Source organism: Esox lucius, chromosome 23 (assembly GCF_011004845.1).
Source record: "Esox lucius isolate fEsoLuc1 chromosome 23, fEsoLuc1.pri, whole genome shotgun sequence".
Classification (NCBI taxonomy): domain Eukaryota; kingdom Metazoa; phylum Chordata; class Actinopteri; order Esociformes; family Esocidae; genus Esox; species Esox lucius.
The window spans coordinates 1,175,624-1,193,035 of record NC_047591.1 but is presented as its reverse complement, the minus strand read 5'-3'; the positions used below and the strand labels follow the sequence as shown (position 1 = coordinate 1,193,035).

The 17,412-nt window shown below is 42.7% G+C and overlaps 1 protein-coding gene across 7 annotated transcripts in view; it reads right to left on the bottom strand.

Annotated features, from left to right (window-relative positions):
• lmf2b (lipase maturation factor 2b) overlaps window positions 1-17,412 on the bottom strand; it is a 65,393-nt gene that overhangs the window by 38,901 nt on the left and 9,080 nt on the right. For 6 of the 7 annotated variants that reach the window (XR_004575220.1, XM_013133142.3, XM_020042955.2 and 3 more), the window contains exons 5-7: window positions 17,097-17,275; window positions 16,856-16,991; window positions 14,373-14,507 (exon numbers count right to left, since the gene is read on the bottom strand). Coding sequence is in view for 6 of the 7 variants with exons in the window: in XM_013133142.3 (XP_012988596.1) it covers window positions 14,373-14,507; window positions 16,856-16,991; window positions 17,097-17,275 (450 nt within the window). In the remaining variant the exon portion in view is untranslated. The remainder of the gene's footprint in view (window positions 1-14,372; window positions 14,508-16,855; window positions 16,992-17,096; window positions 17,276-17,412) is intronic. The other variant, XM_013133144.3, reaches the window with a different exon arrangement.

Genomic DNA, 17,412 nt, shown 5'->3' with positions numbered 1-17,412 from the left:
ACTCAATTCAGCATTTAAAATACATCTAATAGTTATGTTGGGGAATAAACTCGCTTCAGCTGTATTACCCTTTTTTTTTTAAGGCTATGACTATATTGGATTCAAATTCAGTCCTCATGGGACACTGCTTGTCTCCTTAACGTACAAGTCTATCACCATGTGGATTCTTCATCCTACCACTTATACAATATAAAAGGAGAGCGAAAACACAATACGTTAACCTTTTTGTAAGACAACCTTGAGACTATTTTACCAGATTAGAAAATCATTGTACCAAATTCTAATTCATCATAGGTTTCAGATGTACCCACTTGTGCTAGCGAACAGCTCAGCAAGCAACAGACTAGTACCACGTGGTGGGCCTTGATTAAGGCCTACCTACATTGTGAGACCCCCCTTGAGGCCTTACGGTTTTAAACATTATCATCAACGCAATAAATACGTTTGACTCAAAATTACACAAGTACACATGACAAAGCACAACAAAACAGGTTATTCCTTGAATACCTATTAAAACATGTTCAAGCATGACAGAACAAAACAGGCTATTACGAATGCCTATTAAAACATGCTATATAACATTCAATTGCTTCTCAAACTACATGTAATATTTAATTAAATAAGCTTGGCTATTACCGAGGAAGGTGATCAGGTTTCCTTGATAAGTTCCAGCTTCATTTAATGATTAAGTACAATACATTTTTAGGAAATAAACATTTAAGAACACTGAATCAATGATTATGAAAGCTCACGTCAGTTCCTAGTATTGTCCATGATTCCAGGATCCCATAAGAGAGACTCCATCTTGAGACTACTGTCGGTCAGCCAGGTGGTCAAACAGAATGAATCTTCGTCCATTTCGATTGTCTCCTTTTGCGCCTTTCGACTGTTGTCCTTTCTCGGCCATCTTAACTTTCCTCTGTCTTCTCTCTTCGTCTGTACCACACTCTCCATCTGTCCATATACAACTTCCTCGGAATCCATCTTGTTTAGCCGGAAAACGTTCTTTTTCTTTCTGTCCATTTCGAGTCCAGGCATCGTTGTTAATGATCCTTTTCGTTCTTGATGGTATCCTATTCGCGCCTTGCTTTTTAAACATGAACGCATCATGCGCGTCAGAGGCTGCAGTCCTCTTGTTGTATTTGTACAACTGGATGGCATTATATTTTTACTTGTACAAGTCACTGTATAATTGCCGAAAAATACAATATCACACACTAATCCCGAAAAGGAAAATGGAGTGTCATCATACTATGGCGACATGGAATACAGTTCAGCACTGAAGCACACCGGTCAACGCCCCAACAAATTGAGACGGACTGTCCGCACCCGCAGACAGATTCCACGCAATAAAAATCACGGCCTAGTCGGGTCGTCATAGGGCTTGTTTGACAAACTAACGCTTTTTGCAATCTTGACAGTTCGTTCTATGGCGTAGTTTTATGACTCACTGTTCAGTTGTTTTCAGCAACCAGTAACCGGGAAAAACAACTTCTTCCTCGCGATTGCAAATCGAGCCCCTAAGCTCTCCAGCTGAAGTTCAGCAGAATCGATAAAACATATCCATCGGGTCGCGGCAGCATCGTGTTAGAAATCGGCCGTTTCGTATAGTGGTTGTAATAATTAGCATACCCGTTTGTCAAGGGAGAGAGAAAGTATATTATTTATTGCAGCATTAGAAAGTCTTGTTCATGAGGTTACGGACCTGGTCTTCCTTACACAACCTCAATCTCATCTCAGTCAATCTCTTCTCACTGTAATGTTGATTACCAGCTAGCCTATACATTAAGGGCGTTTCTAACTTTTTAGAAGTCAACCCCCATGCCATATGGCCATCGTAAACATTCCTGTCATTAGAGCGCTACCTACTGAGAGATAATCTAAACAGAGAGGTTTCTGTTGTTCTCATTATCTAGGCACATTCACTTCCAATGAAACGTACATTCATATTGTAATTGTTAATGCTCAGATTCTACACAGCCAACTGGCAGCACTGGACCCTTGACATGAAAAGCAAGGGATCCATCACATCCACAGTATACATGCAACCCAATGTCCCTAGTCAGCCAGAGGGTTCATGGTACAGTGGAAAGGTAAAGATCATGGTGCAGGACTCAGTCTTCCATAAGTCTACCGTATACAGAAATGCAGCAGCAACAGTAAGGCTCGCACAGGAAGACCTTTCAGGATGGAAACCAATCCATGTCAAGTACAGTGATGGTGGAACAGAACATTGCACCCTACTGGTCCAAGTTCAGCTCAGTCTGATTGCAATATTTAAGATGCTAGAACTGGACATGCTAATTGTCTGCAGAGCAGCTCCAGGCCAGAGCTGGCAGAATCTAGTTGAGAGGGTGATGGCTATACTCAACATCAGCCTGCAGAACTGTGCATTGGAGTGAGACAAGACAGCAGAGGACATTGAAAACCTGCTGAAGAGGTGCAGTTATATGGCAGACATCCGCAAAGCTGGTGAGAAAAACCCACAGCTTGCTGAGGCTTGGAGCACTTCAGTTGCGCCAATGCTGGACACAGTGGCAGGACGCTACAGTCGGCTGAAGTTGAAGGGGGAGCCAATCACGATCATAGATGCAGTCACAGATGCAGAGGAAGATTCTGTCATGCAGGTTATCTCCACACTCTTCCCAGCAATCAATCCTGCAACAGTGACCAAGCAACAAGCAGACAAGTATCCAGCATTCACTGAGTGGGTGCAGAAACACTGCCGGCAATGCCAGTATCTGTTTCAGGTAATGATCTTACTTTCCCTGTGTTTTTATGTATAACTCGTAATGTTTCTTTTATTATATATTGTCTGTAAAGGACTTTGAGCAGCATTCCATGTATGAAAAATGCAATATAGCTAAGTAAGTTTCTTTCTGTCTCTTTCTTCAGATACGCAAATGTGATGACACTGACAGTACCAGTCCTCCCGCCTGAAAGGATGATCTGGCTTCCAAACCCAATGCCTGATGCCTCTGGTAAGAACTTTACTTTAACATTCAATCCATTGTAAAGCAAGCAAACTTTGTGGATTATCCACTTAACATGCTTTAGCCTAAAAATACACCTGTTCACATATTCATATTATGCCCAGAGCGGAAAGCAAAATGCTTTAATACATGTTTGTGTTGTGGTTTATTGAAATAGGTGACCATTACTTGACTCTGGCTGAGGTTATGGGCAAAGAAACAGATGACGCCCATCGACCTTCTGCCCAACAGTCCCACAAGAACAAGCATGCTGTGTGTGGACTTCTTCATGTCGGACGCACTGGAGAAGCAGCAGAAAGAGTCCGGACTTTTTACTGGCCAACATGCATGGGCAGTAGTCGGCTGCATGGAATGTTCCAAACCACGAGTTATCTACTCAATGTGGCTCCTCTCCTCTCGCCACCAAGCCACACTAGCAGAGGCACTGTCAGATGACAGCATGGACTACACCTGTGGGAGTCTCATCCTGGAGCCAAAACATGTTCTTGCATCAACTGTCCAGGTCAGGCTGGCTCTCTCATTTGGGGATCCTGTTGAGCTGGCCTACTACCGTGCACCTTTTGGGAGGCAGGATCTATGTGCACACTGTGCCATCACTGTTGGAGACATTCAGAACTGTCTTACCCTGCTGCAAAGTTTGTATTGGAGCTGGCAAGAAACACATTGTGGCCAGACCATACGGGATGCAAAAGTGAGCAGTGTCAATGGCTGCCATACGTTTCCTTTCATGTCTCAGTGGTACGGTTTAAGTTTAACGTTTTGAACTGTTACATTTTATTTTCAAGGTTTTTCTGAGAAGGTTTGTATTGAGGTTAATACTATTAAAGGTATTAGATGAAACATTGCTTGAGATGTCTTTAATACTAGTACAATAATAGTAGAAAAATGTGTGTGTGTTGGGACACACAAGTTGGTACAGTGCATGTAGTACAGGTAGGCTATGAAAAAATAGAGTATCCATCACTACTGTAAAAAATAAATATAAAATCCTTCATATCCCTTGCTGCCACTAGAACTTTAAAAAAAAAAAAATTAAATCACTACCGACCCATGACCTCAACTGACAACCAACCAGAACCCTTTTTTTTTTATGAATTAAAGTATCTGATGTTATTATTTATGAAATAAAAAAGGGGGACAATCTGGTTTGTTGTATTTAGTCTAACAGGCACATTGTGATAGAGAAAACAACTATATTAGAGAAACACCATGGACAACTCTGAAAAGCCAACTGAAAAGCCATTCAGTGATCCTGGTTGTCTGGGCAGAATAAGAGCAGAAGAGAACATGAGTAAAATTGAAAAACCGAGACAATAGACTTTTTCTACTGCAATCTCCTCTTTTGTTCACTCATCTTTCTTCTTTTCCTTCTCTTTACATTTCCACCTCATCGTCTATACTCTCTTCGCTTCACTCTTTTTACTCCTTTAATTTTTACTTCTCACTCTCTTCTCCTTCCTCTCCAATCTTTAATAAAAAAATAGTACACTATCAGATCAAATTTTGATTAACAGATTCCCATTGCTTGCCTCATTTTTGTATTTTATCTAAAAAAAACATTGTTTGTTATAATAAATTGGCTCTGTAATCATCTTTACCTTTCCTCCTCAATCTCCTTCAATCTTCTTCCTATCTTCTAGTATTCCTCTCCTTCCTCTCCACTCTCTAACATAAATGATTATGCTAATGTTATCCATGAAGATTTCTAAACATATTCTCATTACTTATTTTGTCAATCATTCAAATAGTAGTCTACAAATAAATAGTCTCATAATTAATTGGGCATTCATTTAAGATGATTATATTTTCAAAAGGGCCTGTCCACTGCATCTGTTATAAGTTTTTTAACCTAGACAGTAGCAAGCTAACCTCTACTATTCTGTAACGAGGACGCACATGGAGGACGCGCGCCACCCCTCCCGACGTGGTGTTCGGTGCGCGTCATCGCCGCGTGCATTGGCCAGTTTCTCTGTTGGCGATCTTCGGCCTTGCGCTTTGACATTATAGCGACTTGACTCAAGTCCGTCATTTGACTGGACAAAAGTCTGTTAGAGCAAATTACGTTTAAGGTGTTATATAAATCTAACAGTGGAGAGACAGTTTTCCAATGGCTCAAAACTGGACGGTGACAGACTCGGCCGGCACTGACTAAATTTTTTGATGGCCAATCAAATGAATGGAAGAAAGAGGGCGTAGTGATTGAAAACTAGTTCACTACAACCCTGCTTCTTTTTTAAACTAATTTGTATTCAAAGTCTAACATTTCAGTAAATTTCGAGAATGAATTCCAGCAATTTCTATTCAAGTCGCCAAGCCATGGAAATAGCTAATGAAAACACAACAACAGGTTAAGGCAGTCCAAGTAATTTTGTTACTACAAATCAAGGAAAGAGTTGACTAAGAGCTTACGGTCTGTACATTAGCGGTAACGAGTTGTTTTGTGTTTCAGCTATCTGGCTTGCTGGGTACCATTGTTACTAACTGAAAGCTAGATTAAGCGTATTGTAACTAGATAACTAACCCTAGTAAAACACTGTATATAAATATATATATAGACACACACACACACACACACACACACACCTAGCAAATTAACCAGACTATTGACTGTATTTCTAACAGCTCGCTCGACGGAAGGCCTGGAGCCTTGTCTTTTTGAGCATGACGAAATATCTGTAACATAGTAGGTACTTAACTACAGTACCTACTATGTTAGATTTGTTCGGTTTGTAATTTTATTATAATTTTTAGAATTTGCTAATTGCCAGGAGTTACCCCATTTTCATAGCGTGCGGGAGGGTCTAACACAATACTGCTGATGAGGATGAAAATTATAAGCCGCATGAAAGGTGAATGTGAATTTATATTACTTAATTTCTTTTTATAATAGTCAAAATAAATAAACCAATAAGTGTATGGTGGGTGCGTGAAATGGAACATTCATCATGCAAATGTATTAAACAAGATTTGTCTTAGGTTGTCTGGATTGTGAGCTTTGTTTGGGGAGGAATAATTTGTCAGGAATAACACTACAATAAACACATCAAAGTACATAATTTGCGATACAGTACAATACTGTACTGAAGAATGATAGCTTTTTCATATCTCAGGTAGAACAATCAATTAATCAATCAAATGTATTTATAAAGCCCTTTTTACAACAGCAGTTGTCACAAAGTGCTTTACAGAGACAACTGGCCTTAAACCCCAAGGAGCAAACAACAGTAATGTTGAATTTCAGTGGCTAGGAAAAACTCCCTAAGAAGGTCGAATTTTAGGAAGAAACCTAGAGAGGACCCAGGCTCAGAGGGGTACCAGTCCTCTTCTGGCTGTGCTGGGTGAGATATTAAGAGTCCAATTGGAATAATTAATACATTTCTCTGGGCTAAATCCAGAGTCTATTTGATTTTAGACTAGGTCTAAAGTATGACCAGGTGGACAAGGACAGGGACAGCAACAGGCCCCCCAAACCAGGTACTCTGCAGGTGTGGACCAGGACCTCATGTCCTCCTAAAGTGTAAAACTGGAGGAGACTGAGAAAAGTTAGGAAGTGCATTCCTCATATCCCCAAGCACAATAATATAGCAGCGTAACACCTTGGAACTGTGATGGGGGGTCTGGACAGGGCCCAAACAGGCAGGAAATCAATACACCCACATTGCCAGGCATCAACCAAAGGGACACCCACCAACCGCAACCCCCCTGAATGAGGGCCGAGTATTGCCAGCAGCGTACAGCCCAATTGCACAAGTGCGCAACAGAGATAAAACAACAAGCCAGTGACTCTTCCCCAGAAAGACATTGGAGGGAGGGCATCCCAGTGGCGACGAGAGCCCACCTGGCAAGACAGCAAGGGTGGACAATATCAAGCCTACGGGTCACCTTCACGCCCCCGGGCCAGCCTACACCTAATTATATACCGTGCTGTAGAGACGAGTTTTTAGTAGACACTTGAAAGTTTGCACTGAGTTTGCATTTCTAACCTTAATTGGCAGATCATTCCACAGTAGTGGAGCTCTATGAAAAAAGGCCCTGCCGCCAGCTGTTTGTTTAGAAATTCTAGGTACAATTAAAAGGCCTGCATCTTGCGATCGTAGGTTATGTGTAGGTATGTATGGCTGGATCATTTCAACAAGGTAAGTAGGAGCAAGTCCATGTATTGATTTATAAGTTAACAGTAAAACCTTAAAATCAGCCAGTGTAAGGACGCTAGGACAGAAGTAATGTGTTCAAATTTTTTTGTTCTAGTTAGGATTCTAGCAGCCGTGTGCAGCACTAATTGAAGTTTATTTATTAATTTGTCTGGATAACCAGAGAGAAGAGCATTACAGTAACCTAGTCTAGAAGTAAGGAAAGTATGGATTAATTTTTCTGCATCAGTTTTTGATAGAAAGTTTCTAATTTTCGCAATGTTTAGAAGATGAAAATAAGCAACTCTTGAGACATATTTTATATGTTCTTCAAAGGAGAGGTCAGGGTCAAGGGTAACGCCAAGGTTTTTTACAGTTTTTTGGGATACGACCATGCAGCCGTTGAGGTTCACAGTGAGATCTGCTAACAACGCTATTTGTTTCTTGGGTCCTAAAACGAGCATTTCTGTTTTCCTTGAGTTTAAGAGCAAGAAATTCTCTGTCATCCACTTCCTAACAGCCAACACAACACTGGTGTGCTGGGATTAGTAGTAAATCAGATTAGTCTAAAATGTATTGATGAAGAATGGAGCAGGACTGACTTTGTTGATAAGAAATAGCCTGACTGCAAACTCAAACATTGAATTAAGGATTATAAAGCATATTATAATTGCTAAAACACCAAATATGACTTCTGAGATGCAGCTGCAAGCCGATACTGGACACAAAGGGAGAAACATTGTATGTCACGTTTTCATGTTTTAACCAATCTGAGTAGATTCGGGAACACAACTGATTTAACTCAGTGATGTATTGCAGAGGATGAAACAACCGGTTTCAGCATGGTCAGCTTTTCCTACCCGCTGGTACCTCAGTTGTTGATACCATACCAAACCTTTTATTCAGTTAGTTAAATGTGGCAATGCGTTTGAAAAGTACGAAAAAAACAATAAACATTATAGGAATAATAACATGCTAAATTACTAAGATGGAAAAATAGTAATTAGCTAAGAATTTATATTTTGCATATGATATTTTATGCCCCTCCATGAACTGCCACCTTAACGTGGTGGAGGGGTTTGAGTACCCGAGTGACCCTAGGAGCTATGTTGTCTGGGGCTATATCCCCCTGGTAGGGTCTCCCAAGGTAAACAGGTCTTAGGCGACGGGTCAGACTAAGAGTGGTTCAAAACCCCTTAATGATGAGAAAATTTTTGAGGTCCGTGAAGTCGCCCGGTATGGCGCAGCCGGGGCCCCACCCTGGAGCCAGGCCCGGGGTTGGGGCTCGTACACGAGTCTGACTTTCCCATGGGGCCCGGCCGGGCTCAGCCCGAAGGAGCGACGTGGGGCCGCCTTCCCGTGAGCTCACCACCCACAGGAGGGACCATAAGGGGCCGGTGCAGAGAGGATCGGGCGGCAGTCGATGGCGGGGGCCTAGTCAAGCCGATCCCTGGACACGGAAACTAGCTCTAGGGACGTGGAACGTCAACTCGCTGGCGGGGAAAGAGCCTGAGATTGTGCATGAGGTTGAGAGGTTCCGACTAGAGGTAGACTAGAGGCACGGCTTGGGCTCTGGAACCACACTCCTTGAGAGAGGATGGACTCTTCACCACTCTGGAGTTGCCCATGGTGAGAGGCGGCGGGCTGGTGTGGGTTTGCTTATAGCTCCCCAGCTCTGCCGCCATGTGTTGGGGTTTACCCCGGTGAACGAGAGGGTCGTTTCCCTGCGTCTACGAGTCGGGGATGGGTCTCACTGTTGTTTGTGCCTACGGGCAGAGTACCCGACCTTCTTGGAGTCTCTGGGAGGGGTGCTGGAAAGTGCTCCGACTGGGGACTCTATCGTTCTACTGGGGGACTTCAACGCCCACGTGGGCAACGACAGTGACACCTGGAGGGGCGTGATTGGGAGGAAAAGTCCCCCTGATCTGAACCTGAGCAGTGTTCAGTTATTGGACTTCTGTGCTAGTCACAGTTTGTCCATAACGAACACCATGTTCAAGCATAAGGGTGTCCATCAGTGCACCTGGCACCAGGACACCCTAGGCAGCAGGTCGATGATCGACTTTGTTGTCGTTTCATCTGACCTGCGGCCGTATGTCTTGGACACTCGGGTGAAGAGAGGGGCGGAGCTGTCAACTGATCACCACCTGGTGGTGAGTTGGATCCGATGGCGGGGGAGGAAGCTGGACAGACTCGGCAGGCCCAAGCGTACTGTAAGGGTCTGCTGGGAACGTCTGGCCGAGTCTCCTGTCAGAGAGATCTTTAACTCCCACCTCCGGCAGAGCTTCGACTGGATCCCGAGGGAGGCTGGAGATATTGAGTCCGAGTGGACCATGTTCTCCACCGCCATTGTCGACGCGGCCGCTCGGAGCTGTGGCCGTAAGGTCTCCGGTGCCTGTCGAGGTGGCAATCCCCGAATCCGGTGGTGGACACCGGAAGTAAGGGATGCCGTCAAGCTGAAGGAGGAGTCCTCTCAGGCCTGGTTGGCTTGTGGGACTCCTGAGGCAGCTGATGGGTACCTGCAGGCCAAGCGGACTGCAGCCCGGGTGGTTGTGGAGGCACAAACTCGGGCCTGGGAGGAGTTTGGTGAGGCTATGGCCTTGGCTGGCCTCAAAGAGATTCTGGCAAACTGTCCGGCGCCTCAGGAGAGGGAAACAGTGCCCTACCAACGCTGTTTACAGTAGAGGTGGGCAGCTGTTGACCTCAACTGGGGATGTCGTTGGGCGGTGGGAGGAGTACTTCGAGGATCTCCTCAATCCCGCCGCCACGTCTTCCATTGAGGAAGCAGGGGATGAGGGCTCAGAGGTGGTCAAAAAACTCCTCGGTGGCAAGGCACCGGGGTGGAGGAGATCCGCCCTGAGTACCTCAAGTCTCTGGATGTTGTGGGGCTGTCTTGGTTGACACGCCTGTGCAACATTGCGTGGCGGTCGGGGACAGTGCCTCTGGGATGGCAGACCGGGGTGGTGGTCCCTCTTTTTAAGAAGGGGGACCGGAGGGTGTGTTCCAACTATAGGGGGATCGCACTGGAGAGTGCCTGCCTCAAGTGGAGGAGTTTAAGTATCTGGGGGTCTTGTTCACGAGTGAGGGAAGGATGGAACGGGAGATTGACAGACAGATGGGTGCAGCTTCTGCAGTAATGCGGTCGATGTATCGGTCTGTCGTGGTGAAGAAAGAGCTGAGTCGCAAGGCGAAGCTCTCGATTTGCCGGTCAATCTACGTTCCTACTCTCACCTATGGTCATGAGCTAAAAAAAAACATGTTGCTGTTTTACCTTCATCATTTTTATATGTATTTGAATTGATCCTAACACCTTTAGCTTCCTTAATTAAATGTGAAGTGTATGACTTGCTGTAATGTTTGGACTGCTCTAGATTTTTACAGTTTGACATTGTCAATTTATTGGCTGAAAGAAGTCTTGGCTGAAGAGAAGTTGCAACTGAGGACATGGTGTCTGATATGGAGACTGACCCCAGTGGATTTTAAGTTTCCTGTCCTAGCTGGCGCCCTGGACACCGGATTGCTCAGAACATTAAATTAGTGTGTAGTTATTTGGTTGTCCATTACTTAAAATGTTTTGCTGTTTGTTTTTTGCCTTTCTGTTGGTGCACTGCTGTGAGGTTAGTATTGCGTAAAGGTTTTATTCACATTGAAAATATATTTTCAATTGTTACTCCTCAAAATCTGTACATTATTCCAAACTTTCTGTTCTTGAATTGCTGTGTTGGAACCTACAAGCAAGCATTTCCACTTAAACATAACTATTTGAACTATCTTTAATTACATTGCTGTTTTTAGTAATTTGTCCCAATATTTATTTGATTTGAATTAATATATGTATATTTTCTTATAACCCTGTTAAATTGTTTGTATACTTTAAAGAACGTTCTGTTGCTGCATCGCAGTGAGGGTACATACAAGCATTTTCTTGTCAAACTTGTTTACACTACTTTGACAATTGTACATCTAGTTATTTGTACACTTGCACATTCACTGTGAAATACTATATTTTTTGCACTTAAAAAAAGAAAAGCATTTTACTGGTACATGCTGTGGCTGAATAAACATGGGGTGTAGGAAAAAGAACGGGGGATAAGGGGGGGCGGGGGTTGAAAAGGTGTGATTACAGGGTAAAAGTCAAGGTCTGGAATAATTGCCAGTCACAATGTGTCCTCCATTGATATGTTAATACCTCACAGCAGGGGGTGGGGTTGTAACAATGGAGAGGTTTGTGTGTCACAATATGTCCTAATGCCCAGTGGTGGGGTTTCCTAAATGTAGGGAAAAGTAGAAGACTGTCCCATGCTGGAGCTGTTGCCAGTCAGGATTCTAACTGTTCTTAACTGTTGATAGTTCCTTTGCGATTCCTCTTCGTAAAAAGTCCCGAGCAAAACCGGCTTTGGAGTGTTGAGTATTTAAAGACTGTAGTTCTCACGACTGAAAGTGGCAACATTCGTAAGAGGTGTCAAGATATCTATTTAATAATAATCATTAATTGTGACATTATAACATCACTAGCTAGTCTTTAAAACAATTGAAACCTGTCTTGTTGTGGATTAACTTGACACTTGCATCACCTGGCGAAGTTTCCTACAGCAGCTCTCTAAAACTTGCGTGAGCAAGTAATTAGCAGAAGAGTGAAAAATGTAGGTACTACAGTGAATAGCCCCCTCTGTTGGCCAAAAAAAAGCACAGCGCGATTGAGACGTTAACCAGTACGCTCTGCTGCCTGGCCTTTTTTGCCCCGTAAAATATTATTTCACTTTGCGTTTTTTTTTTACACAAAGTTAAAAACTGGGAAAGCAGGGAGGTCTGGTCAACTTAAAATACAGATTCACCTAAAATCAAATCAGTGCCACCTTTTGCCACCCGAGAGCGCATCTGGGTGAGAGAGTAGAGAAAAAGAGAGAGAGCCAGACTAAGAGGGCGAGACTACCTCACCCCTGCAGCTTGTTCAATGTTCCAAAGAAACAACCTAACATTCAAAAACATGCAGGGATGTAACAACTAAGATTTCAACATTTACAGGCACTTTAAACTATCACAATAACACAACTTTAATTATGAAGGATTGAGATAAAAACAAGAAAAGGAACCAGACAAGCCTAGTTAGGCTGGCCTGCATTTAGAAGGGATGAATGTTTTTGCCTTTGCTAGATTCAAACTGGGGTCTCTTATGTGACAGGCTGTCTTTAACCACTATGCCACTAAGCTATGTGTGTGTCAAGTGTCGATATTGTCACGGTACAGTGAGCAGCTGCGCCACCATTCCGTGCACTCTCACTTCCCATCACATATGAACACATCCCAGACTTGTTTTGTCACGCCTTAATCATGCACATCAGGTCCCTATCTACTCATTAGTATGTGTTTAAATGTTTCCCCTCTGCTGCCCACATCGTGGATCATTGTTGTTGCTATGTTGGATGTCGTCGTGTGTGTTGCCGTTACGTGTATACCGTTGTTTACGTTCGTTTTGCTGCTGAAGTCAGCCCTTTTCTTTCATTGTGTTTTGTTTGTGCTCAGTGTTTGTTTAATTAAAGATCAACACAGACTACCTCTGCCTGCACCTGCTTCCCTTACTCTCGCACCGCATGACAGAATACCTTACTGACAGATATAGTATCTCGACTTTGGATAATTTGTTCACGCATTAACACCACGCAAAATCAGAATATTTAGTTAGACACCATTATGCATTGTGTAAAACTGACTAACATTTCTTATTAAGATTACTTCCACCACAAAAAGCATCTATGAACTGTATGGCTTTAGCCACTTGCCGTTTTAACAACTTATTAGTAATAGGCTTACTAGCATCTACTAACTTACTACTTGGAATAGTCATAATTCAGCAATTGCTAGCAAAATGGAAGATGAACTTTACACTGCCAAAGATATTTCATTTCATGACACAACAACGCTCGTTTTCCTTTCATTCGTGAATGACATAACTATCAATATAGGTGACGATAACTGACTTTTTCATCAAGTGAAAACACGAGAGAGGGTTATGATCTATATTACCCCAAAAAGCATGCACGGACGCCTACCAGAAATAGTTGCAATATAACTGTCAAGTTTTATTTTAGGCTTACTATAATATAGCTACTTAAGGTTGCAGCCAGAAAAACATTGTGTATATCCTGAACAAATCCTAATATATCATTTGTTTTGAACTAATGTACATTTACTATTACCTGGTGTGCAACTCTGATCTTTGTTTCTGAAATGTCTGCAATGGATCATTATGACCTCTGACCATCTGTTAATCTGCCCAAGCCAATAAAGGTATCTGTCCTTTACTCTTCAGGAATATGGTTGACTGTCTTTTATGATGTTGCCCTACCCCCTTGACAATAAACTAAGGGCAGGAAGGATAAGGTGGGGGACACCCCACCCTTTGTGTAAAACCTGCCCTTTGGGTAACATGTGACATAAGACAGCAGGGAAGAAACCTACCTGTAATAAATACTGACTGTTCATGTAATTACCTCAGAGAATCCTTCAGAGGGTCATTTTGTAAGCTTTTGACACGTCTCTCTATTTGCAAATAAACTGCTAATTATGGCCAGATTTTTTTTTTCTCTGTGCTTACTCCTTAAGAGTTCCTATCGATGGAATTACCATCACACTGTCGAGGCTTGAACACTGGTGGCTGTTGTGGAAATTCTTGAACTGATGTATTCTTCATCGTCCTATACATGTATGAATGAGTTACTAGTTAAAGATGCAGAGAGGGATCTGGTGTTTGATTAGGAGACATCCTTGACCGGCACTGGCGGATTAGAGGGTTACTCGTAAATCAGTAAAGCTGTATAAATCCCTTTAGTGTCTCTGTTGATTATCCAGACATTGTGTCTCCTCAGGAGATGGGCAACAACTTACCACACCCCTTCTAACATTTGAAATAAATACGGATTGTTCATGTCTTACAGCCTCGGACGATTATGTTTGAAAGCGCTTGACGAGTCTCACTTATTTGCAAATAATTAATAAACTGTTAATTGTCCAAGAGAATTTTGTTTCTGTTTCTTACTCTTTTAAGAGTGTCGATCGATGGAATTACCATCACATCACCTGCATGGAAGTCCCGTCTCTAACCACTACGCTAACCGCAACAAGGGGACGAGCAGGCGGGCAGGCGGTTGGTCAGTCACTCACTCAGACATTCGCTCTTCTTGCCCGGCTCCACTTATCCGGCAATAAAACTGGTTAATACAAATACATTATTATATGGATGTTAACCTACCGGTTTTGGAGGATATTGTCTTGGCCTCCCAGTCGATCTCCAGAGTAAAAAGAACTTTAGTTCCATAGGTGATGATGGCAAAAACAGCTAAATCCATCAGCAACACTATCAATGATGTTATGGTTTGTGGCCAGGCTGATATGGATAAAAACACCAGAAGATTTAAATCAAAACAATGCAGCAAACTACCTTGGGCTGAAGAAACAAAAAGATGAAATTCTACCACAACTTACTATATTCGGTGGATTTTCAATGTCCCTGTATTAGTGATGCACCAAAGTAGCATTTATTTAAATAATGTGCTGGGAAAGTTCAACTAATTATCTAATTGGCTGACTGAGCCAGCTGCCAGATTTAAAAATTAAGAGTCAAGTTTTGTAACAATTGCGGTGGCCTTTTTGTATGCTTGTATGCTTTTTACATATGATACATTGGGGAGAAGTATTTGATACAGTGCTAATTTTGCAGGTTTTCCTACATACAAAGCATGTAGAGGTCTGTAATTTTTGTGAGAGATGGAATCAAAAAAATTGTGTTTAAAAAAAAAAAAAAAAAAGGAGATGAGGTCTCAAAAAAAAAATCCAGAAAATCCAGAAAAGATTTTTAAATATTAATTAGCTTTTTATTGCATGACACAAGTATTTGATCACCTACCAACCAGTAAGGCTCTCACAGACCTGTTAATTTTTCTTTAAGAAGCCCTCTTGTTCTCCACTAATTGCCTGTATTAAATGTACCTGTTTGAACTCGTTACCTGTATAAAAGACACCTGTCCACACACTATCAATCAGACTCCAACCTCTCCACAATGGCCATGACCAGAAAGCTGGGTAAGGACATCAGTGATAAAATTGTAGACCTGCACAAGGCTGGGATGGGCTACATGACGATAGGCAAGCAGCTTGGTGAGAAGGCAACAACTGTTGGCGCAATTATTAGAAAATGGAAGAAGTTCAAGATGACGGTCAATCTCCCTCGGTCTGGGGCTCCATGCACGATCTCACCTCGTGGGGCATCAATGATCATGAGGAAGGTGAGGGATAAGCCCAGAACTACACGGCAGGACCTGGTCAATGACCTGAAGAGAGCTGGGACCACAGTCTCAAAGAAAACCATTAGTAACACACTACGCCGTCATGGATTAAAATCCTGCAGCGCATGCAAGGTCCCTCTGCTCAAGCCAGCGCATGTCCAGGCCCGTCTGATGGATGGGGCCATGTATCGCGAGATCTTGGCCAACAACCTTCCCTCAGTAAGAGCATTGAAGATGGGTCATGGCTGGGTCTTCCAGCAAGACAACGACCCAAAACACACATCCAGGGCAACTAAGGAGTGGCTCCGTAAGAAGCATCTCAAGGTCCTGGAGTGGCTTAGACAGTCTCCAGACCTGAACCCAATAACAAAATCTTTGGAGGGAGCTGAAATTCCGTATTGCCCAGCGACAGACCTGAAACCTGAAGGATCTGGAGAAGGTCTGTATGGAGGAGTGGGCCAAAATCCCTGCTGCAGTGTGTGCAAACCTGGTCAAGAACTACAGGAAACGTATGATCTCTGTAATTGCAAACAAAGGTTTCTGTACCAAATATTAACATCTGCTTTTCTGATGTATCAAAGACTTATGTCATGCAATAAAATGCTAATTAATTACTTAAAAATTATACAATGTGATTTTCAAGGTTTTTGTTTTAGATTCCGTCACTCACAGTTGAAGAGTACCTATGATAAATATTAGACTTCTAAATGCTTTGTAAGTGGGAAAACCTGCAAAATCAGCAGCGTATCAAATACTTGTTCTCCCCAATGTATGTTAATACCATATTAATGGACATAATAGGCAAATAGAGCAATGAATGAATGAGCAATAAAAAATAAATGATTTGTGTAGGCTGCAGATTGGCCAGCTCGCTCTTTTACATGTTTTTCCCCCTCCAATTTTAGCTTTTGCCACAAATAAAAGGTAAAGCACAACTAAATCATACTACTTGGTTGTGAGTTCACTCCAGAATATTGACTATAAGTAAGATTTTTATGGTTTTTACTTATTCAACAGGATGAAACCTGACATCCTGCCACGTCAAACTGTTCCGTCAAGACTAGAAAGTAAAGAGCCACTGCACTTCGTTTCCAATCCTGTCATAAATGTTCAAGGACACCTATCAAAACCAAACCTGTTTTTGTCCGCATGCCCTCAATCCTCCCCAAACTATGTAATGACAAGCTTTTCCAACTGCCTAGGCAGGATAGGAAGAAAAAAGCAAATACAAAACATTTGTCCTCTATTTGTCCTTAGCAAGGATAAAGCAGAAAGAAGTTACACGGCTATGAGTTTAAGTCACCTCCAACCTTGTATAACATCAGCTGAAATCAGGAGAGAACAGATTTATAATAGACATTTTCCCTGTCACATTATCTATTCTGGAATGAAATGTAAAAGTTTGCGACTGTTAAAGGTTGCGTAAAAAGTGAAGTAAGGTCATACATACTCTTGGCTCTCCTCTTGCTGTGGCCCAACCAGTAGCTGACGTGGTCATCATCCAAAAGAGAGAATGTCAGAGCCAGGGATAGGAGAGGGAGGAAGCCATAGTTCCCATACAGCATTAACTGGACTTGGCATGCTGCCTGGTTAACCCAAAGAGTAGATTCATACTGTTACAGCAGCATTCAAAATACCACCATTCAATTATCGCTACGATAACATGAAGTAGTGCATGTGTGCGGACACACCTGTAGGTAGAAGGCTGCCAATCTGAGATAGCGAATGGGGGCGAAGTAGAGGAAGGGCACAGCAATTTCCATCACCAATATAGAGACAGTCACCAGCTTCAGGTACCAGTCTGGCAGCTGCCGAAGGAACCAAGACAAGGGGGACGGGATGCCCTGGGTCTCAACCATGTGCTTTGCAGCTGGTGGTGGGATTGGGAGGGAAGGGGGTGGTGTTTAGGGAATGATACACAGTGTGAAGCTAGGCACTTGAATGGTTGTCTATAAACTTTTGGCCGATCAGCATTCAGGGTTTAAAACTCTCAGTTTGTATTCAACT